Source organism: Triturus cristatus, chromosome 12 (genome assembly GCF_964204655.1).
Source record: "Triturus cristatus chromosome 12, aTriCri1.1, whole genome shotgun sequence".
In the NCBI taxonomy this organism is placed as follows: Eukaryota; Metazoa; Chordata; class Amphibia; order Caudata; family Salamandridae; genus Triturus; species Triturus cristatus.
This window is the reverse complement of record NC_140595.1, coordinates 81,926,579-81,946,628: the sequence shown is the minus strand read 5'-3', so window position 1 is coordinate 81,946,628 and position 20,050 is coordinate 81,926,579. Positions and strand designations below refer to the sequence as shown.

The following is a 20,050-nucleotide window of genomic DNA, read 5'->3' as shown; positions in this document are numbered from 1 at the left end:
TTTTGGATGGTAGCGGGGCAGACTGTTTTGGATCATAGCGGGGCAGACTGTTTTGGATCATAGCGGGCCGACTGTTTTGGATCGGAGCGGGGCCGATTGGCGTGGATTGGTCTGGAGTGGATTGGAGTGGTGGCGGATTGGGGTGTACTGTACGGTTATGTGTTAAAGCATCATTTCAGAAATTACATGTAGGAAAGAAACCATGCTGTATCTACAATGTGGGCTTAGAGCACCTCCTATCTTTATCATTTATTCCTGTTGCTGCCCTTTGTAAATGCCTGCTTCTGCATGGTGAATAATAGTCCCTCCATTTGGACTTTTGTAATCTCCCAAGAGGACTTGCCCAGGTTACTTGTGCTCTTACTCTTTCTGTTATTTATGATTCTCAGTGAGCACTTTTTTGTTGTTTGCCTCTGCTCGTGTTTTTAGATTGTAGTGATAAGTGTTTGTGTTTTATGCACCGGCTTCATTTGCCATGCATGATTTTTCTTCACAGCTGCCTCGCTCTCGTGTTTTTTATTTACTTCGGGAGTTGTATTGAGAAGTGTGTGTGTTTTTGGTTTTTGTTTTACTTAAGGCACCGTGTTAACCTCTTCCATGCTCATGACGTCTCCCGGCCGTCATGAGTCACGATGGGCATGTGTGGACGACGTCCGGGAGACGTCATGACCACGCCCGCGATTGGAATGTCAGCACTGCGGTAGCGCTGCGGCGCAAATTCCGCCGCAGCGCTACTGCAGAGGTTAATAAAAGAAAGGTGTGAGCCCCCTGTTTGGCCGTGCATCACCTTTCTTCATCGACGCCTCGCTTTCTTGTTTTTTAGGTCGAGCCTACAGCAGCGCATGCGCTGTTGCTCGACTTTTAGTAAGGGGCTTTTCAAAGTCCTACCCACAAGCGTTTCCTGGCCTAAAGCTTGCGTGCATGTGTGCGTGAACGCGCGCAGCCGCCATCTGCTATACCCCCCCCCCCCTTCTCCCCCGCCCTTCTCGTCCGGCTGCGTCACTTTAGCAGCTGCGTGGCCAATGCTTGTTCTAACATTAAGCGTGAACTTAATTTGCCTGCTTTCCTGTGACAGATGACTTCCATGCCGGCGGTACACTCTCCAACTCTTGGAAAACCAAGACTCTCCGTCCGCACAAGACAAGGACAAGTCTGACATTGCCGTCAGCTAACGCAATTTTACCAAGGACACTCTGTGCTTACATTTTACTGTGACCATGTAGTCACTGAGACCTGACCTACCCCTTTGCTATCACAGCAAGCAACCGTGCCTCATCTTTGCTCCAAACATGGCTGTGAGGCTCCATGGCTTTCGCATCAGTTTCCCCGGAGATCATGGTGCCACAGGACACCTTCATATGTTTCACAGACTGGGATATGTGATGTATACCTGACCTTCGCAGCTTGCTCACTCTCTTTTGACCCGTACAAGCTTCTACTGTCTTGTTCTTTTTGTGTAAACACTCACAGAGATTTCAGGTGTTTTCGGGACAGCCCCCTCATGTACTACTTCCCCTTTCTCGTGCTGTACTCTATCCTCACAGCTTCTCCCTGAACTGTGTGCTTTTGCATGTTGTAACCGCACTTCACTCTTTACCCTTGTGGCCTCCGTGCACACATCCCTTCACCATGTTGCTTAAGTGCCCACCCTGCCCTCCCCTTGTTGCTTTTGTGTGTACCCGCCCTGCCCTTGTTGATTCTGTGTGCCCCGCGCTCCCCATCTTGCGTTTACGTCTCTGCCATCCTCCTATTGCTTTGGTGTCCCTCTGACTTTACCTGTGTTGCTGCTGTGTTTCCCGCCCTACCCATGTTGCTTCATCTCTTGCTCTCCCTGTTGTTTCTATTTCCCTGACTGCTTTAAAAAGTATTAAAAAACGCTGTCCATGCCAACCCATGTCATTTTGTTGACGAACATGCATGATGCCTACACAAAGAGGCTGGCAGCCACGCAAAGTTTTTTTACATTTTACTTTAGCTATGCTGCACAGCATTACAGATGCTGTGCAGCGTGGCTACAAACCACACTTTCTTTCAGTCATTGCTTCTCACCGTTTTGGACTTGCATCACATGCCAAACATTTCCTATGAGCTTAGTGTTTAGTTAAATTAAAGTGGATTAGCACACAGTGGTTTGAGTGGTTATCTTGCCTCTCCTTGTTACTAAATCCATGCGGTTTTCAAAAAGTGTGCAATGTAGTTTAAGACGTACCTCCACCTTTCTTGCATGATACATACATTGATACAAACGCCTCACTTTCCAAGCGGCAGGGATGAGCAGTCAGTAAAGCTATCCCTAGCTTTGCAGGAGGGAGGTTAGGGGGGTGTGAGGCACAGGGGCAGAAATGCAGCAAACCCTAGGATTTAAACTAGCATCGGCATAGCCAATAGGTCTCGCTTTTGGGACCTTATAAGTGTTTAGCCATGCAACAGTTGATGTTGTTGCACCAAGGATTTTGTGCTGCATAACTAAATATTTATAAGGTCCCAAAAGCGAGACCTATTGGCTATGCCAATGCTTGTTTACTTTAGGCGCTGTGTTCATAAAGACTTGGTGCAGTGCATTTCAAGGCCATTCCTATGCGGTACGTGAATCGTGCTTTTACATTCTTAGCCACTTTGTTCCCTACCTTTCACAGAGTAACAACTGTACTTTGAGAGCCGTGTTGATAAGTGTTTGTGTTTTGATCACTTTAGGTGCCATGTTAATAAAAGAAAGGTGCACGGCTGCTTCATTTGCTGCGATTCCTCTTTCTTCAGGGCCGCCAAACTCTTGTTTTATAACTTTGAACGCTGTGTTCATAAGTGTTTGTGTTTTGTTTACTTTGCGCACTAGGTTCATAAAGACCTGGCGCTGTGCATTTCAAAGCCATTCCTGGGCGGTACGGGAATCGTGCTCGTACATTCATAGCCTAATTTGTTCTGTACCTTTCACTGATTAGTAACTCTTGAGATGCAGCGCATTGAAGCTGCATTAGGGGATGCATGTAAGCTATGCGCTGTCTGAATTTGTTATACATCCTACCTGCATACAGTCTTCTAAAGTTGCCACCTGCGACGAATTTTGACTTGTTATTGGTTCGATGATTCAGGCACAGACCTTGACAAGTCCATTTTTTGAGCCTAATGTCGCACCCTAGTCTCCAGTTAGGCGGCAACTCTTTTCCCGTTGCCACACGAGTACTGCCTTTCTGTGTACTCAGCATGTCTCTTGACTTTACCCTACACTCTAAACTGTGGGCACTGGTAACATTTGGCAGCATCCTCATCCCACCCAGCCTCTATGTTCACTACTGCAGGACGCCCAAGCAGTCTGCAGCAGACAATATATTGACAGCATCAACCAACTCTATCTAGAAGTCCTCATGCAGTAGTCACCCCTTTACTGCAGTCTCTGCAGGCGTATCCTAGTACTTTGGAACCCTTTCCAATCTGCCGCTTACAGAACCGTCATGTAGTCCGTAAAGTCATTTAATTGTAAAATCGGAACTGGGACATCATTTTGGGGGAAAAAGACTAAGTGGCTGCTTTGGGTTCTATTAAAAGCAGCATTTCCCTTGAGAAATGTTTGTGTGTACTAATCAGCTGTATGGCTAAACACTTACAAGGCCCCAAAGGCGAGACCTATTGACTATGCCAGTGCTTGTGTTAAGTGTCTCGCAAGCGAGACGCATGCGCTAGCACATGCTCTTGGAAGCTCGGCCCTAAAAATAACAAAAATACCCCCAAAATACTATTACAAAATGTGTCACATTATCCCACATAATTTGCAATTTCTTGCTGCTAAATTTAGTCAACTCTGCCGCATAAATATTTTTCACCTGCTCCATAATTTCAGTAGCCCTGCAACTATGTTGAATAATAATTACAAATAATGGCTTATATTCAGAGTGCTTGCTGTTACCTGCTGGGGCTTCTTAGCACTATATATGAACAAGTCATTCTTCCTAACTGTGTCAACCAGGATTTAATTCTGTGACTGCCGGGTCTCACAGACAAGACATGATCGCATTACCTAACAGATTTCATAATGTCAAAGTGTCTTTCCCACCATTAGTTTAATTTATTTGTCAGTTAATGTATGTGAATTATTTTGTAAGCAGCTGTCTAAAGGTGAAAAAGGTGAAAAACAAAAGAGTGTGCCTTCTTACAAGAAGAGCAAGCATAGATAATCTGATTAGATTCTTTAGAAAGCCTTCACTCACCAACCTGGTTGGTGACCGGGCCCCACCGGGTGAGGCCGAATGCCACCCCGGTGTGCTTCAACGCCAGAATTACTGCGGATAAGGTCTTGAATTGTGTGACAAGTGAAAGTGAATGTGATGGTTAAAAGTGTGTAGATTGTGTCCAAAAAAACAATTTATTATATGGCCAATCTGACACGTTAAAAACAGAGTGTGGGATAAAACAGCTAGATAGATTATTTAGCTATATCCCTTGATGTGGGGTCGACATGTTTCTGCCTAATCGGTGTTACTTAAAAGGCATTTATCAGGACCAACAATCTGTACCTTGGTGGTATGGGCGCGCTAAGGCCCACCCTAACCAGAGGACGTGATATGTGAAAATGCAATCAAAAATTAATCAGGGGTTACTCTATTTAGAGAAACCAGATTGCTCATGTGGTGTAAAAGCTACTTACACCATGGGTCTCGGAAGGGGGGTGATGGCAAATATGGCACAACGCCGACGTTGCCAGGCACCCGCTTGGTACCTGATCCTACCCTTGTAAACCGGACCGACTTTTTCCACCTCCTTGACCCTGCTAAACACAGAGCTCAGGATTACAATTGACATGCTTTTTTATGTACTTGAAACGCTGCATGTAAATGAAGATAGACTGTAAACACAACAAATAATCAAAATCCAGCTTCAAGGACATCTTTATTTACAAATACTTATAGGCTTTCGTGGACCCAACCCCCCGTGAACATGGCCACGCACCGCATAGTTTGAAGACCTCTGCTCTAGACAGTATCATTATTTACCCTGCTCCTTGTGGGAAGAATACATTCTGAACTTCCAGGCGAGGCCCCCTCAAGAAGGGAACACAAGCTACCCCAGACTGGTTTTGGCCTCATCAATGAGGTATAGTCTGGATCCTCTGGCACAGATCAAGAGACCAAGGTCTTTGAATACCCTTGGGCACTTAGTCTTTTTACAGTGGCGCAGAGTGCCAGATAAATGGCCTGAAATGCTACCCAGAGCGCCTGCCAGTGTTTTAGACTATTTGCACACAGTCCTTAATTTGAGCCGGTGGGGCCCACTGGCACTCATTTTTGGGGACCAGCACTTTTCTTTCCGCCTAAGACACTTATCAAGAACAAGAGAGGGAAAGAAGTAGATAGAGAAAGAGGGAAAACTGTCACATAGGGAAAGGGACTAGCAAGAGTGAGATGAAGGGAGCAGGGATTGTCTGGAACTGAATTAAAGAGGCATGAGGCGGATTCAAGACTACTGCGGCCTGTTTATTTAGTGCGCAGACATTTAAGAGTGCTGGCCGTGGACCTCTAAGCAGAACTTTGGGCACTGGCACTCATTCTTTTACAAACTATTCACTGTTTGCAACCGTTCCTCACATCACCACCAGGGATACGAGATGTCAAGTGTCTTTACCCTCTCTTCCAGTTCCTTAAGAGATGTAGGCTAAGGTTGTTTTCTCTGCTAGGGCTCAAGTGGTGGTTTATTCCATGCAGTGTCCTAGAGACAGGTTACTTCTGCAATGCACTTTCACCGTGTGTAAGGGTTGGAATAGTTGTAGTCTCAAACTCAGTGTTCTCTGCATTACTCTGTATCTACAGAGCACACCCGGTGGTAGGGATCCCCTTTCTCATTCTTTTGGGACTCCCCGATTCACATACCAGGTTTAATGGTGCTTTATACTCTGCATCATGCTTAGCTAGATATAGCTGTTTTGACTTTCACACAGTTGGTTCGATAGTGCTTTGCTTCATTGCCAGCCCTGCTATGAGTAGATGTTGCTGTGACTAATGAAAAAAGAATGGACATCGTCCACTATATGAAAATGTGGTGTTTGCTTTTAAGAGGTCTCGAGAAACAGCCAGTGGAATGCTTCCGGAGTAGTTTGACTTCTGCATCATATTCTTTATATGGGGGTCTGCTCCTTTCATTGGTCTGACGTTCGTAGAAACCATGTTCTGTCTTGGCATAGCCATCTGCCTGACTGTAAAAAGTGTGTATATCAAAGCTCCCTTCCATTCCTTGTGTCCCATTTCTGAGATCTGTAGCATGAAACCCATTCTTGACTCACTGTAGACAAACCTAAGGTAATGACAATATTTGACAGGCCAGTACACTGAAATAATATTTATCTACTTTGAAGTGATAAAATGCACATAGTCGTTTAAAATCAGCAAAACAAGTCAAATTAGGTGACGTTTACTACATCATAATCCCCAAATACATGTTTAGTAAGAATATTACATCTCGTGCAGTTCATGTGAGTAAATTGCAGTGTGCAACTAGGTTTGCCATATTTTAAATATGTACAAATCAGCATGTTTCTATTTCCGGTCTTTCAGTTAACAAATCAACCTATTTCTAGGAAACTCAGTTTTTTGCTTCTCTTGACACAAGTGGACTATCACACTGGGGACATTGATGCTAAATGGAAAAACCTGGAGACTGCACACATGTTAGGTCGACATTGAGTGAGCCATTAACACTAAATGTGAGTGATGTTATGTTCAATGCATACCTCAGAGCTGCCACTTATGTTGATTATACTACTCTCTTGGCGCGTCTACGTTATTGCAGAACAGGGGCTGCAAGTGCCATTGGAACAGTGGAAGAGAACAGCATACTTTTTTGGAAAGATTCTGTGAATACTTGAGGTTTTGAGAAGCACTGCTTATGTGTCACTACAAACATTCTACAGGTAAGCACAGGGGTGTCCAAAAATGCATGAGGTGGACAGGTAACTGGTTCAGAGGTCCTGGTTTAGATTTGTGTAAAATGTATGTGGAGATGATGTGAGGGTGCATGTGTCCCTGTAAATAGGCTTGATGAAGTTATGGCACAGGAAGTCCACCTTGGTTGGTTATTGGTCACTTTGTCTGAGATTCACAGGCATAGGTATAAGCTGTGATTTAATTGTTGTTGGGTTAACTGGCTGGTTTTTAAGCTTTTTGATTACGAGTGGTAGCAGGTTGGTGCTCCAGAGCTTGGTGGTCTACAGTGAGAATGCAGAGCCTAGCAGGGAACATTTTCAGTAATTGATTATCAGTTAACAGTTATGTAGTGATTGAAGAAACTTAACTTCTGCAATGCACTTTCACTCTATGTATAAGGGTTGGAATAGTTGTACCCTCAAACACAGTTCTCGGCATTGCTCTTTATTCGCAGAGCAAACCCTGTGATAGGGATCCACTTTCTCTTTCTTTTGGGACTCATTGGCACAAGTTTATTAATTTTTCCATTCCCACTGCTTTGCTGGTATATTCTACCCAGCAGCCCCTGGTAAAATTGCTAAAATATGTAATGGAGGCAAATGGAGCTCATAGTGTGAAGTGAATCACCCCAAAGACACTGGCAGCCATTACGGGACGGGAATAGGCCTTTTCATAATCACGGACTTGTGCTTTCTTGCACATGAGGTTCCGAAACCTAGGTGCCTTTGGAGAAGCTGTGAGATCCAAGAACACTGATCACACTTTGATTGGTTGCATGCATTGGTGATTTGTACAGGCAAGATATCAGAACAGTTGTAAGAGAAGTCCAAAGCCTTGTTTCAATCAACCGGGGGCTTGTATAGCGTGGCTACTTACCCGTGAGGGTCTCAAGGCGCGGGGGAGGGTCTGTCTCTGGGTGTAGGATCTTTTGAAGAGCCAGGTCTTGAGGTCCTTCTTGAATTGGGTCAGCGACTCAGATGGCCTGAGGTGGAGGGGCAGGGTGTTCCAGGTCTTAGCGGTGAGGTAGGAGAAGTATCTTCCGGTTATGGTCTTGTGAATCCTGGGGACAGAGGCTAGGGCGAGTTGGGTGGAACGGAGTTGTCTGACGGGTACGTGGAATGCGAGGCGGTGGTTCAGGTATGCTGGTCCTTTTGTCATGGAGAGCTTTGTAGGCATGTGTGAGGAGCTTGAAGGTGATTCTCTTGTTGACTGGGAGCCAGTTGAGATTTCAGAGGTGTTGGTGATATGGTTGCAGCGGGGGATGTCAAGGACCAGTCTTGCTGCGGCATTTTGGACGTTCTGTAGTTTCTTGAGCTGTTTCTGGGTGACGCCGGCGTAGATTTCGTTGCCATAGTCGAGTCTGCTGGTGATGAGAGCTTGTGTGACCATCTTTCTGGATTCTCTGGGGATCTATCTGAATGTCTTTCGAAGCAGGCAGAGCGTGTGGAAGCAAGCTGAGGAAACTGTTGATTTGGCAGTTCTTTGTGAGCCATGATGCCGAGGTTGCGTGTCGTTCGTCGAGGTGGGAGGGGTTCCAGAGCAGCTACCCACAAACAGTCGTTCCAGGCTGAAAGGGTGGGTCCCAGGATGAGAACTTCAGTGTGTTCGAGTTGAGCTTGAGGCAGCTATCTTTCATACAGTTAGCACCGCCCTTCATTCTGCTGTGGAAGTTGGTTCTGGCGGTTTTGGGTTCGTTGGTGAGGGAGAGAATCAGCTGGGTGTCGTCAGCATAGGAGAAGATGTTGAGTCCATGGCTTCTGTTGATGGCTGCGAGGGGGGCCATGTAGACGTTGAAGAGAGTGGGGCTCGGAGGAACCCTGGGGCACTTGGCAGCTGATCTCTGTAGGTTCTGAGAGGAATGGGGGTAGTCTGACTCGTTGAGTCCGGCCAGTGAGGAAGGAGTGGATCCAGTCCAGTGCCTTGTCGTGGAGTCTCGTGATTAGGGTGCGGTGGGAGACTGTGTCGAAGGCAGCTGAGAGGTTCAGTAGTATGAGGGCTGCGGTCTTGCCCCAGTTGAGGAGTGAGTGGATGTCGTCGGTGGCGGCGAGGAGTGCTGTCTCCATGCTGTGGTTGCTTTGGGAGCCATATTGGGAGGTGTCCAGGACGTGGTGTACTTCTAGGAACGCAGAGAGTTGGGCGTTGATGGCTTTCTCGATTCAGAGTGTGTTGCAATCCGGGTACTTTTTATTGCAACAGATAAAAACCATACCCATATCAGGTGTTTATAAATGACACCTATTAAACGTTTTTTGGGAATAGCATGTAGATTTTGGTGCTTACTGCCCCAAAATCCACATAGTACAGTAAATACCATACACCTTTCCCTGTTAACTTCTGGCAGTTTTGACCTGGTGACATTTCTCAAAGGGTGAGATATTTAATGCACCCGGTTGTTACCGGGTGCGGAAAATGGCATGCAACTCATAATTCTGATCCCTGCACAAATAGGGGTTTACACGGGTGTCAGAATACTCGGGCCCACTCTTAATCAGGGCAAATATAAAGCAGATGGTTCTAGGTTGAATGGATTACCATAGGAGAACGCAGTACAATGTTTGATGGAAATCTGCAATCACTGAACACATATATGTGAAATAAGTAGAAATGACATCTTGAAGCATGACAATGAAGCATGTGCACTTAATGAACAGGGTCCAGGTGTGGTAACAAGGGGCATGGTTTGACTCACTAAGGAAAAGGGCGATCTTGGATAATGAAGCAAGTTTTGAGTACATGGCAAATCTAGAAAAAATTAGAATAGCTTTGATTGGGTCAGGCAAGAAAATATCTGGAATCATATGGCAGGTTTTGATTGGATGTGAGAGTATGTTTATGGAACGGTGGGGTCGGTTTTCTTTAAGTGAGTGGATGTAGGACACTTTTGGGATGGGATTAACAAGAGTGCCAGCTTTGTTTGACTGAACAAAGTGAAGCAGATTTTCATTGGCTGAGCAAAAGCGACTGCTGGGTGCAGTCATTGCTGAACTCCAAAGGTTGCTTTTGAGGCTCAGTCAAGGCTTAGCTGTTTCAGAGTTTGCCCCGAGCTGTCATCCAGATGAAATACTAATGGATACTGACTTGATGTGCTTATATGTTCTAAAATACCCATGCATGACCCAAAGTTCTTCCAAAAAGGGTCTTGTATTTCTTCCACCAGAATATTGTAGGACCAAAACTTGGGAGTTTTTGGAGGTGCTTGAAGGGCTTAATAGGTGGACAGTCCCCAAGATACCTTCTTACATGAAGAATACAGGTAACCTTTCTTAAGTTTCACTGACCAGCCCGCTCAGACGGTGCAATCAGTCTTTAAAGTAAGGCAGCAAATCACTTATAACCACCGAGTGCCACCGGTGCAACAATATTTCACTTCAGCTGTCATTCTGGTCTACATCCTGTGTGAGCAAGTAGTGATGTTAAATATATCGAACAATCCTAATTTGAGCTACAAGAGTGCAGCGATCTAGTTTCTGGTTGGCTGCTGCCTGATCTAGTGCTCCATAGAAAATGGAGGAGGCGCTTGGCCCTTTCATCCAGTCATTCATTGAGTTTAAAGTCCAAGGACACTCACTTAACACATCATGCCACAGTGGCTACCCTTTCAACAGAATACATGGGGGTTAGTGCTGACGTTCCCCTTCCTATTGATTTTCTTCTACTTATGAGTTCTTTGATTGGGTTCCACTGGTCAGATGTTTCCTTATAATTCTTCAGTGCACTTTGGACTCCAGTCACCATTGCCCAGAAACCACCCACTCCTCCTAAAGACTTCATGGCTGTTGCCACCCCTGTGGAGGGTGAGGTGATTTCTGGCTGTGCATGTACTTGCCTATGTTTCTGGCACTTGACTCTTGAGACCGACACTGATAGTGACTTACGCTACAAGTCTCCTCCCTTGTCCTAGCCCCATGTCTAGTGGAGGCAAATGCTCTACTGGGTCCAAGTCTTGTATGCCCATGTGGCAACAACAGCATAGACTGCCCTTTGATGAGCCTGCCCTTGGTCCCCTTTATAAATGTTTATCATTTAGTTTGCCATGAGGGACATCTTGAATGATCTTATTGGATTTAGTCGTCCAAAGGCCCTGGTTGTAGCTGCTTCCGTATCAGTACTGGTTCAACTTCTAATTTGCTTGTCCATCAGTTAATGCAGTGCAGGACACAGTGCCTACCTGGACCCAAAGGCCATTCTGTGGATTTCAGGGATGACCAGAATGGCAAATCGATCTGTGGGCCAATTCTTTTCCACTCTACTGTCAATGTTATAACAACATGGATGGTTTCAAAGTTAATAGTACTTTTTCCCATTTATTTTATGTTATTGGCTCTTGTATAGTCCTAGTAATGTAAAAAGGTATTTTGTAGAATAATTTTATTAGTCCATGTACCTTGAACAATTGAAAGATTCTCCATGGCATCATTTTAGTCATTGCTCTATTTAGGCTGACTCACACTGGCTCTCTCATCCACCTTGGATATGAAAGATGTTGTCTGACTTCTAATTAATACCCCTTTGTCTAGTTACCTGCTTGCTCGCTTACAGGGAAGTCTGGGGGTACATGTTGGTAATAAAAATAGAAGTAATACACACGTGTCCAGCAAAAAGACCCATTTGTTGTCCTTGTGTATCAAAATGACTACTCTGGTTGCCTCGCATAGTATTCTTATAAAAAAAACATAGACTTTCACATGCCCATATATTTCAGAAATAGGAGTGGAAAAATGGGCTCCGATCTCAAAGAATGTTGCCTTATTGTGGAGCAAATATAATTTGCAAGAGGGAGGGGTACTACAAGGACACAGATGAAAGAAAAATGCAAAATTAATACACTGGAGTGTTTCTAATTTATCCTGTGTTTGTCTTGTGTTTTTATATGACCCTATGAGTCTTCTATGTTTATCATATGTTTTTTTACTATTTTGTGGCTAATTCACTATCATCTATCAGGACTTAACATTTCAAAAGTCCACTGGCAGCCTGATTCTCTGGCAGCCAAGATGACTTTTGGATGTGGTACCAGTTTGTTTCCAGTATTGCCGAGTCTCAATTGCTTTAAAAAGAGACACAGTTGTCTGTCTTGTATTTTATTTATTTTGCACTGAATGTTTTTACCTAAAGCAGTAACCAGCAGGTGACTGAATATTGCTTTCCGTTTTTTGTAGATCTTTGCTGCGACAGCGCATGCACTGAATGAGCTCTCACTTGCAAGGGGTATTGTGTACAGTAACGGGTTGGAGCCCGCCCATTGCTTATCATTCAATATCTACATTGTCACTCTTCTCTGATGCCTTTTAATTAGCCAGTGCATGCCAGGTGTTACTTCCTGCTCTTTCTGTGGCTCATGGATCAAGCACAGATTGATTCAATTTAGCGTCTCTCCGCACTCTGATTTAGGTACTATTTCACTGATGCCCTTTTACATACGTTAAAAAAAAATATTGTTATATTACTTATCATTGTACACGTACACATTTCAGGACACTTCCTCTGTTTCTAGTGCTTGTGCTGCTTCCTCCATTCTTTGTTTTCAGTGCGTTTTTTGACGTTGGTTATTTGCACCTGCATATTTTGACTTACTTGTCCAACTAAAATAAAATTACATTTTACGTAGGTTGGATTAAGCTGTTATAATGTATAAATTCCACACTAACCACATTTACACCTTCGTAATGCTTGCCTCTGCATGCATATTTTCATTGCTTTGCAGCCATTCATCCTCTTTATGCCTCATACCTTTGCGTTGAAATTAAGTTTGGTTCTTTCTTTAAGCTACTTAAACCCAAAACTGTACTGCTCTATGCTACTGCACTATAATCTATTCTACTTCAATTTATGCCACTCCACTTTATACCACTACACTGTCACTTTATTCTGTGCTACTCTACTCTGTCACTTTACTTAAGTCTAATCTACTCCGCTCTGCCATTTGACTCTGTGCCACTCAACACAATTCCCCTCTATGCCGCTGCAGCACTCCACTCAACGGCACTGCACTCTACTCTATGCCACTCTGCTCTCAGCCACGCCACTCTGCTCTGTGCCTCTACTCTACGCCTCTCTCTGCCACTCTAATCTACGCCACTTCACTCTACATCACTCTATACCACTCTGTTAATCCATTCCAATCTACTTCATACCACTCTACTCGACTCTACACCCCTCTGCGCCATTCCATTCTTCTCTACGTCACTCTACACCATTCTGCGCCACGGCACAAACATTTAGCCATACTGAATAGCAGCCATGCCAATCCATTCCAACCTACTTCACACCACTCTACTCGATGCCAATCCAGTCTACATTACGCCACTCTAGTCTGTGCTGTGCCACTGTACGCCACTCCATACCACTCTACTACACTCTGCCACTCCACTCTGTACCACTCCACTCTGACACTCCACTCTACGCCCTATTCTATGCGACTCCACTCACTATTAGCCATGCTCAGCAACAGCAATGCTGGTGTAAAACTTGGCTAAACGACAGTAGGTTTCGCATAGAGCAAGAAATATTGTTTTTTTGCCAATGCTCGTTTCACCTAAAAGTGGATTGTTTGCACTCTAGCCTTCCAAATAACTTTGGGGAACCCAGTAGATAGTTTGCCCATTCATTCACATCTAGTCCTGTGATTAAATGTGCCTTTAAGAAATTGGGTTCCATCTAAAATTCAATCTACAAAAATATTCTAGGCACAGTACAATGTCCTTTTGATGTCCTTATGAGGCTTGATGACTTAGGTGGTTAAATACTTTGTAAGAAAGTAATCTTTTGTTACACATTTTTTTTCACTGTTCTTCTGCTAGTACGTTATTCATGGGTTAAGACTGTGATTACTTAATACTGATTTTTTTCTCTTTTTTTTTTTTCTTCTCTTCTCTGCAGGGTGGTCTGTGTTGCCTACAATGGGTGACATGAAGACCCCTGATTTCGATGACCTCTTGGCAGCCTTCGACATTCCGGACATGGACACAAATGAGACTGTTGATTCTGGTGACGAGGATGATGAAGTGCAGGTCAAGCAGGCTGCAGTGGAACCGGCCGACCACACCCACCCACCAGCAGACATTTCTGCTGTCAGCGTCATTGTCAAGAACACAGTTTGCCCTGAGCAGCTGGACTCTCTAGATGGCCATGGGAAAGAAGGCCACACTATTGGACCCCGCCTGCTGCAGAATGGTTTTGGCAGCCCTGAGGTTACTAGGTCTCTCCGCTCCAGGCAGGTGGAGCTTTTGGCACCGCCGCCATCCTTGCCCTCAAACAACGGCAGCTGGTCCACTAAGGAGAAGCCTAATAAGCCCCTAGATATCTTTGCACACTTCAGCCCCATGCCGGACTCTAAGGGAGACCATGTGGTGGATCTTATTGACCAGCCGCGTGAATGTAAACTGAAGGACGAGCCCCCATTTGAGCTGTCTCCTCTCTCGCCCCCACCTCTGGTAGACTCTAAAGAGCTGGTGAGAGACAGGGCAGACAGTCTCTTTCTTTCTTGCAGTACGACCCAAGGCATCTCCAAGAAACGACCCCCACCATTGCCATTGATTGTAAATGTGAAAACTGAAGTTTTGGACCCCGAGCTAGACCGAGGAGGCATCCCTGCCATTTTGGCTACAACGCCCCTTGACCATCCTCTTGAAGACCTGAAGGCTGTCTCTATTCTCGATCAGGAGAGTCTCACTGGACTTGATCAGAAGCCATTGCTCAGTGCTTTTTCTGAAGAAAAGGCGACTTCCACTAGCCCAGCAGAAAGATGTACCACTTTGTCCGCTCTCCCAACTGCCAAACTTTGTTCGCCTCAGCCTGTGCCCATACTGAAACCTGCAGACTCTCCTCAGGAGTCAGAGGACAGCTGTTCAAAAGAGAGCACTGGGGATCTCGATAGGTCTTTGCAAAGCCCACAGGGTATTTCTTTTGATGGAGAAGAGGAGGAGGAGGATCAGCAAGAGGTGGAGGATGATGATGAAGAGGAGAAGGAGGATGAGGGTGATGACAGTGGCTCCCCATCGGATTCCTCTCGGCCTCTCAAAGTTCGCATTAAAACTGTGAAGACATTGTCTGGCAGTATAAAAAGGACCGTATCCAGTGTGACACAAGATTCTGGAGCCGTGCAACTGCCAGCAGAGCAAAATATCATGGTGCAGGCCACGGATTTACCGGTGGTGTCATTGTCAGAGGAAGCAAAGGTGGACAGTGTCTCACCAGTGCAGCCGGAGAAGCAGGTTGGTTCCAGTCCATCTTTGGTGGATGGGTCCCAAGTAGTCAGCTTGCAGCTCGGCAACGGTGCAAAGATCCGAGGCACAGTACTTCCAGTGACCACCATCCAGAATGCAAGCAGTGTGATGCTCATGGCTGCCAGTGTAGCCCAGCAGAAGGCAGCTGTGCTACCAACCAAAACGAGTAATACTGTCCCCAAGAACATTTTAAGTTTGGTGCCACAGGTGCTTCCCAAGTCTGTCCCCAGGCCAAATATCAGCATCGCCTCCCAACCTGCGAACAGCACCTTGACCACTACGACCAGCACCACTGCTGGCCTAAAGAGCAATACCACTGTGGTAATGGTCCAGGCCCCAAAGCCATCGCCACCTGCAGCTGGCACCGTGATCTCCAGGAACCAGTCCAGCCTGGTGGAGGCCTTCAACAAGATCCTGAACAGTAAAAACCTGCTGCCGATATACAAGCCAAATCTGAATCCTCCTGCAGAATCCTGTGTGAGTCTTCCCTTCTATGGCTACCGTTGCCTAGAGTGTGGTGACTCCTTCGCACTTGAGAAAAGCCTTGCACGGCATTACGACAGACGCAGCATGCGCATTGAGGTGACTTGCAACCACTGCACCAAACGGCTAGTGTTTTTCAACAAGTGCAGCTTGCTCTTGCATGCTAGGGAGCACAAGGACAAAGGGTTGGTTATGCAGTGCTCACACCTGGTCATGCGACCCATCGCCCTCGATCAGATGATAGGCCAGCCGGACATCACTCCCTTGGTGTCTGTTACCACGCTGCCTGCTGCCAAGTCAGTCACCTCCACAGCCTCCACCCCAGTTGTGGATGCTGCTGTGACACCCAATGGGACAATGGCGGACTCTGCCGCTATGTTGCCAACAAATGGAAGCGCAGAGCAAGGCAACTGCTCTACCTTCAGGTGCTTAGAGTGCAAGCAGCACTGCAAGAACAAACTGGGCCTTACTGCCCACTTCCAGCTGGTGGGGCCAGCCGCAACCGCATCAAGCACAGTAGGTAGAACCTCCAATCTCTCATTTGTTTTTTTCTGTTTGCTCAAAAACAGTCCTCCCCCATATATTTTGAGTAGATGGGTTTGGTTGAATGGCAGCCCGATGGTCTTGCACCATGTTCCAGGGTTTTGACCTCTATGTTGTTGTCCAATTTCTTTTCAGTTCTGGGTTTAACTGTTAATTCCATCTGATGCCTAGGTGGACTATGGTGGTGTTGATTGTTTGTGAATTGCTTGATGAGTGCACCACTTATTAAAAAGGTATGGCAAAGTCACCCCTCTTCTACTACCTTCTGAATGCAATTTTCCTAAGCAATAGTCTAAACCTTAGGTGAGGCATTTTGTCAGCAGAGGTGTAAAGTGGGGACAAACTCAATTGAAGGCATGGAAGAAAAATGTGATAGAGACTGGAAAGCTGCAGGGAAAGAACCACGGAGGCGAATGGCAAAGGAGAGCAGAGATATACACTTTGTAGGGAGTATTGTGGTAAAGTGGACAGTGTAATGGTTGGACGGTTCTTTTTGTTTCTGGCAGCATGGACATAAATAGACTTGATAGTCAGCATCAGGAAGATCCTTTAACTTGGACATTTGTGGGTAGAGGACTGGGGATATGTATCTAGTGGGAAAGGGGAAGGCTAGCTGGTTGGTAATGGTGGTCCCAAAATGCCAGGATATGTGTCATAAAAATACGTATACATCTTTGGGCCTCCTAAGTGGATGCAGAAACTTTGCTCTCTCCATTCCTGCTTATTTCACTAAAACAAAGTCCTAATAAATTGCCACAGCCATTCTTAGACAAAAGCCCACCCTCTGGTGGTAGAGACACCAGTGTGCAATGCTATGTTTTAGTTCTAGTTCCTAATGGCTCTGAACTGTTTGGTTAAAACCAAATCCGAGGTTGCTGTGGTTTTGGTCCATAATCCACCTAGTCACTTTACTAACGTATGTATCCTAGAAGAAATGTGTTCATTGAGGTTTATGTGCTTGTGAATTGGAAGATTTGTCTTTTCGATACCTAGTAAAGTGTGCCTTGGTAATGAGTGAGTGAATTACAGTGCTTCTCTTGTCACATTCTGCTTATGATCTGCCATATTGTCTTGGAGTTGGAGACGGGTGGCAAACACGGGGGGATCTTTATCTTTAGTCCTTGAGGCACTAATGACGATCCACTCACCCTTAAACCACCTATCTAATAGTGTTGATTCTCTCTTCTTTCCTATTCTTAACAGCAGCAGAAATGGTGCATGGCTGTACCGGTGCTCTTCTGTCTCTGTACTTGTTGTCCAGACCAAAGTACATACAGATATATTAGCATGTCTGTGACCTCTTTACTTGTGCCTCCAATAAAAATCTGCAAGATGTTTTACTAGGTCCCCTCTAGCACTCCTCTATTCTGTCAGTGTGTGTACCTCTCACTTGTTTTTTGTTTTCTCTTTGAAGGTTCTGCTCCCACTAATAAATGATTGCATCACTCAGTCCACAGAAGGTTGGTGGCAGGGTGAAGTATTGCCTAAAGCAATGGTCATAGGTAACCTTAGCCAAGTAAGCGGTAAATATGGCTATGGTATAGAGTTAACTAAACTAACTACAGAAGCAGATAACAATAAAGAGATCATCCTTTTTTGCAGTTTGGCACTTGCAATTCTCTAAAGAATGGCCAGTATGCATTTAAAACTGGTTGTGTTCAGTTAGTACAATGTGGTTTGCTACATTACCTTCTTATGGAGCTGATTTTTAGGCCGAAGCCTACCAGACAGCACAGCTGTCTGGTTGCGAAAATACTTAATGTAGATAGTTTGAAGGCTTCTCTGGGAGTGCATTCCACCCATTGCTGACCATTTGCTTTGTGGCTCGTAACTCACATTTGCTTGCTTTCTATTTACTGGCTTTAATTGTTTTAAGTTGTGCAGCATGTCTTTGTCCTTCCCGTGGTAAACAGGCCTTTGAATTTTGTTATCTTGTCACATTTGCTGTGGATTCAAAGACATTTCAAATGTCAGGCCCTGTCTTCCAAGGAAGCTTGGTGTTTACTTTTCTTTTGCTGACTTCAGAGTGAGAGGATTTATGAGTCAATCTTGCTGGATACAGGGGTTGGGAACGGAACGTTTTTTTTCTTTCTAGCACACTACAAAATTTAAATGTCTGTAAATGAACTGTGCAGATATATCAGAATATAACCGAATATATCAGAGTTCGAAAAGCACAAATGGAAGAACATGTTTTTGTAATTCAGAAGTGTGGTGGAGACAAATATTTTAATTCAATCCAAGCAAATCAGTACACTAGGTTATGCTATTTCAACACATTATCATTTGCACTGTATAGTTTTATCAGTAAAACTGTATGTGCAAATGTAATGGTTATCTCAATTGAAAATAAATTGCCTGTAATGAGTGTGCTACCACACCATGCATACTGCACTTTATGCCACTCCATGACAATCTACTCCACTCTATGCCACCCTTCTCTGACACTCTCTGACACTCTACAATACTCCGGTCTATGCCATGCCGCTCTACTCCACTTCACTCTAGGCCACTCTACAACACGACACAACACTCCACTCTTTGCCACACCACTCTGAGCCGCTCTATGCCCCTCCACTCGACAAGTTATGCAGCTCCACTCCTCTTTACTCCAGTCTACTCGACTCCACAGTACGCCACTCCACTCCGACACTTCACTGTACAATATGCCACCTGATAACACTTTACTCTCCTCTGCGCCCTTACCCTCTATGCTCCTCCATTCTACGCCCTCCCTGAGCCTACTGCACAATTCTACTCCACTGTACGACTCTACTCAACGACTCTCTACTCCAAGACACTTTACTCCACTCTACAACATTTCACTCTGACACCCCACTCCTCCTCTCTGTGCCACTCAATGCCACCACTCCACTCTACGACACTGTACTTCATGCTACATAATTCCACTCTACACCACACTCTACTCTGCAACTCCAATCTACGCCACTCCACTATCACACTTTACTCCCCTCTATGCCACTCTGTTCTGTGACAAGCTACTCCACTCTGTGCCACTGTACGGCACTCTACTCTACATAATTCCCTCTAGGCCACTTTACTCCACTCTACGCCACTCTATTCTACGCAACTTCACCATATGCCACTCTACACCACTCTTCGGCACTCCGTTCTGCGACACTCCTCACCACTCTCCACTACGCCACTAATTTTTAGCAAGGCTGAAAAACAGCTACACAGGTGTACACCATGGCTAAAACACATTGCCAATGCCAGAAGCTCTTGTATAGGCGAGATCTATTGGCTTTGCTAATGCTTGTTAAAAATGTTTGCTGGTGATTGTGACTAATTTTCATGCAGAGAAGGGCACACTAATTCACTGAAACTAAAGAACTATGCAGCTCTTTTATTGATTCGAGTCGAGAAATAGGAGGGCTCAGGGAGGTTAGAAAGTGTTTAATTTTGTACATCCTAGACTGAGCCCCTCTTTGCAAAAGTACTGAGGAGCAGCTAGCTGGATCAAAGGCAATGAAATGAAAATTTACAGACAAGATTGTGTTCCTTTACTCCATCGAAAAGTGGAATAACTGCTCGTGGGAGCTATAGAAGTAATGCTATACAAAGGGGAATGAAGACACTTACGCTTTGTATTTCTAAGTACCAAGCCAAGACTTGATTTTATGCGATTCGCTCTTTTTAAGAAGATTTCAAATGACACCTTTGCAAAATTACTTACCCCTGCTGCAGCAGAAGGATTTCCTGGAAACTGCAGCCCTGAAAGATGCATGCTTCATTATTCCTCTGCACCAACGGTCTCTGTTTGTGATGGGAGAGTTCTTTATCAGTTTAAAGCGTTACCCTTTGGAACCAAATTGGCATCTAAAAGTATTTTTGTAAGCAATGCTGATGACTCCACATCTTAAGTGACAA

General features: G+C 45.0%; 1 protein-coding gene across 3 annotated transcripts in view; it reads left to right on the top strand.

The window, feature by feature from the left end:
* ZNF687 (zinc finger protein 687) overlaps window positions 1–20,050 on the top strand; it is a 238,211-nt gene that overhangs the window by 141,310 nt on the left and 76,851 nt on the right. For all 3 annotated transcript variants that reach the window (XM_085639362.1, XM_085639363.1, XM_085639364.1), the window contains exon 2: window positions 13,788–16,132. In XM_085639362.1, the coding sequence (XP_085495488.1) occupies window positions 13,808–16,132 (2,325 nt within the window). In that variant the 5' untranslated portion in view covers window positions 13,788–13,807. The remainder of the gene's footprint in view (window positions 1–13,787; window positions 16,133–20,050) is intronic.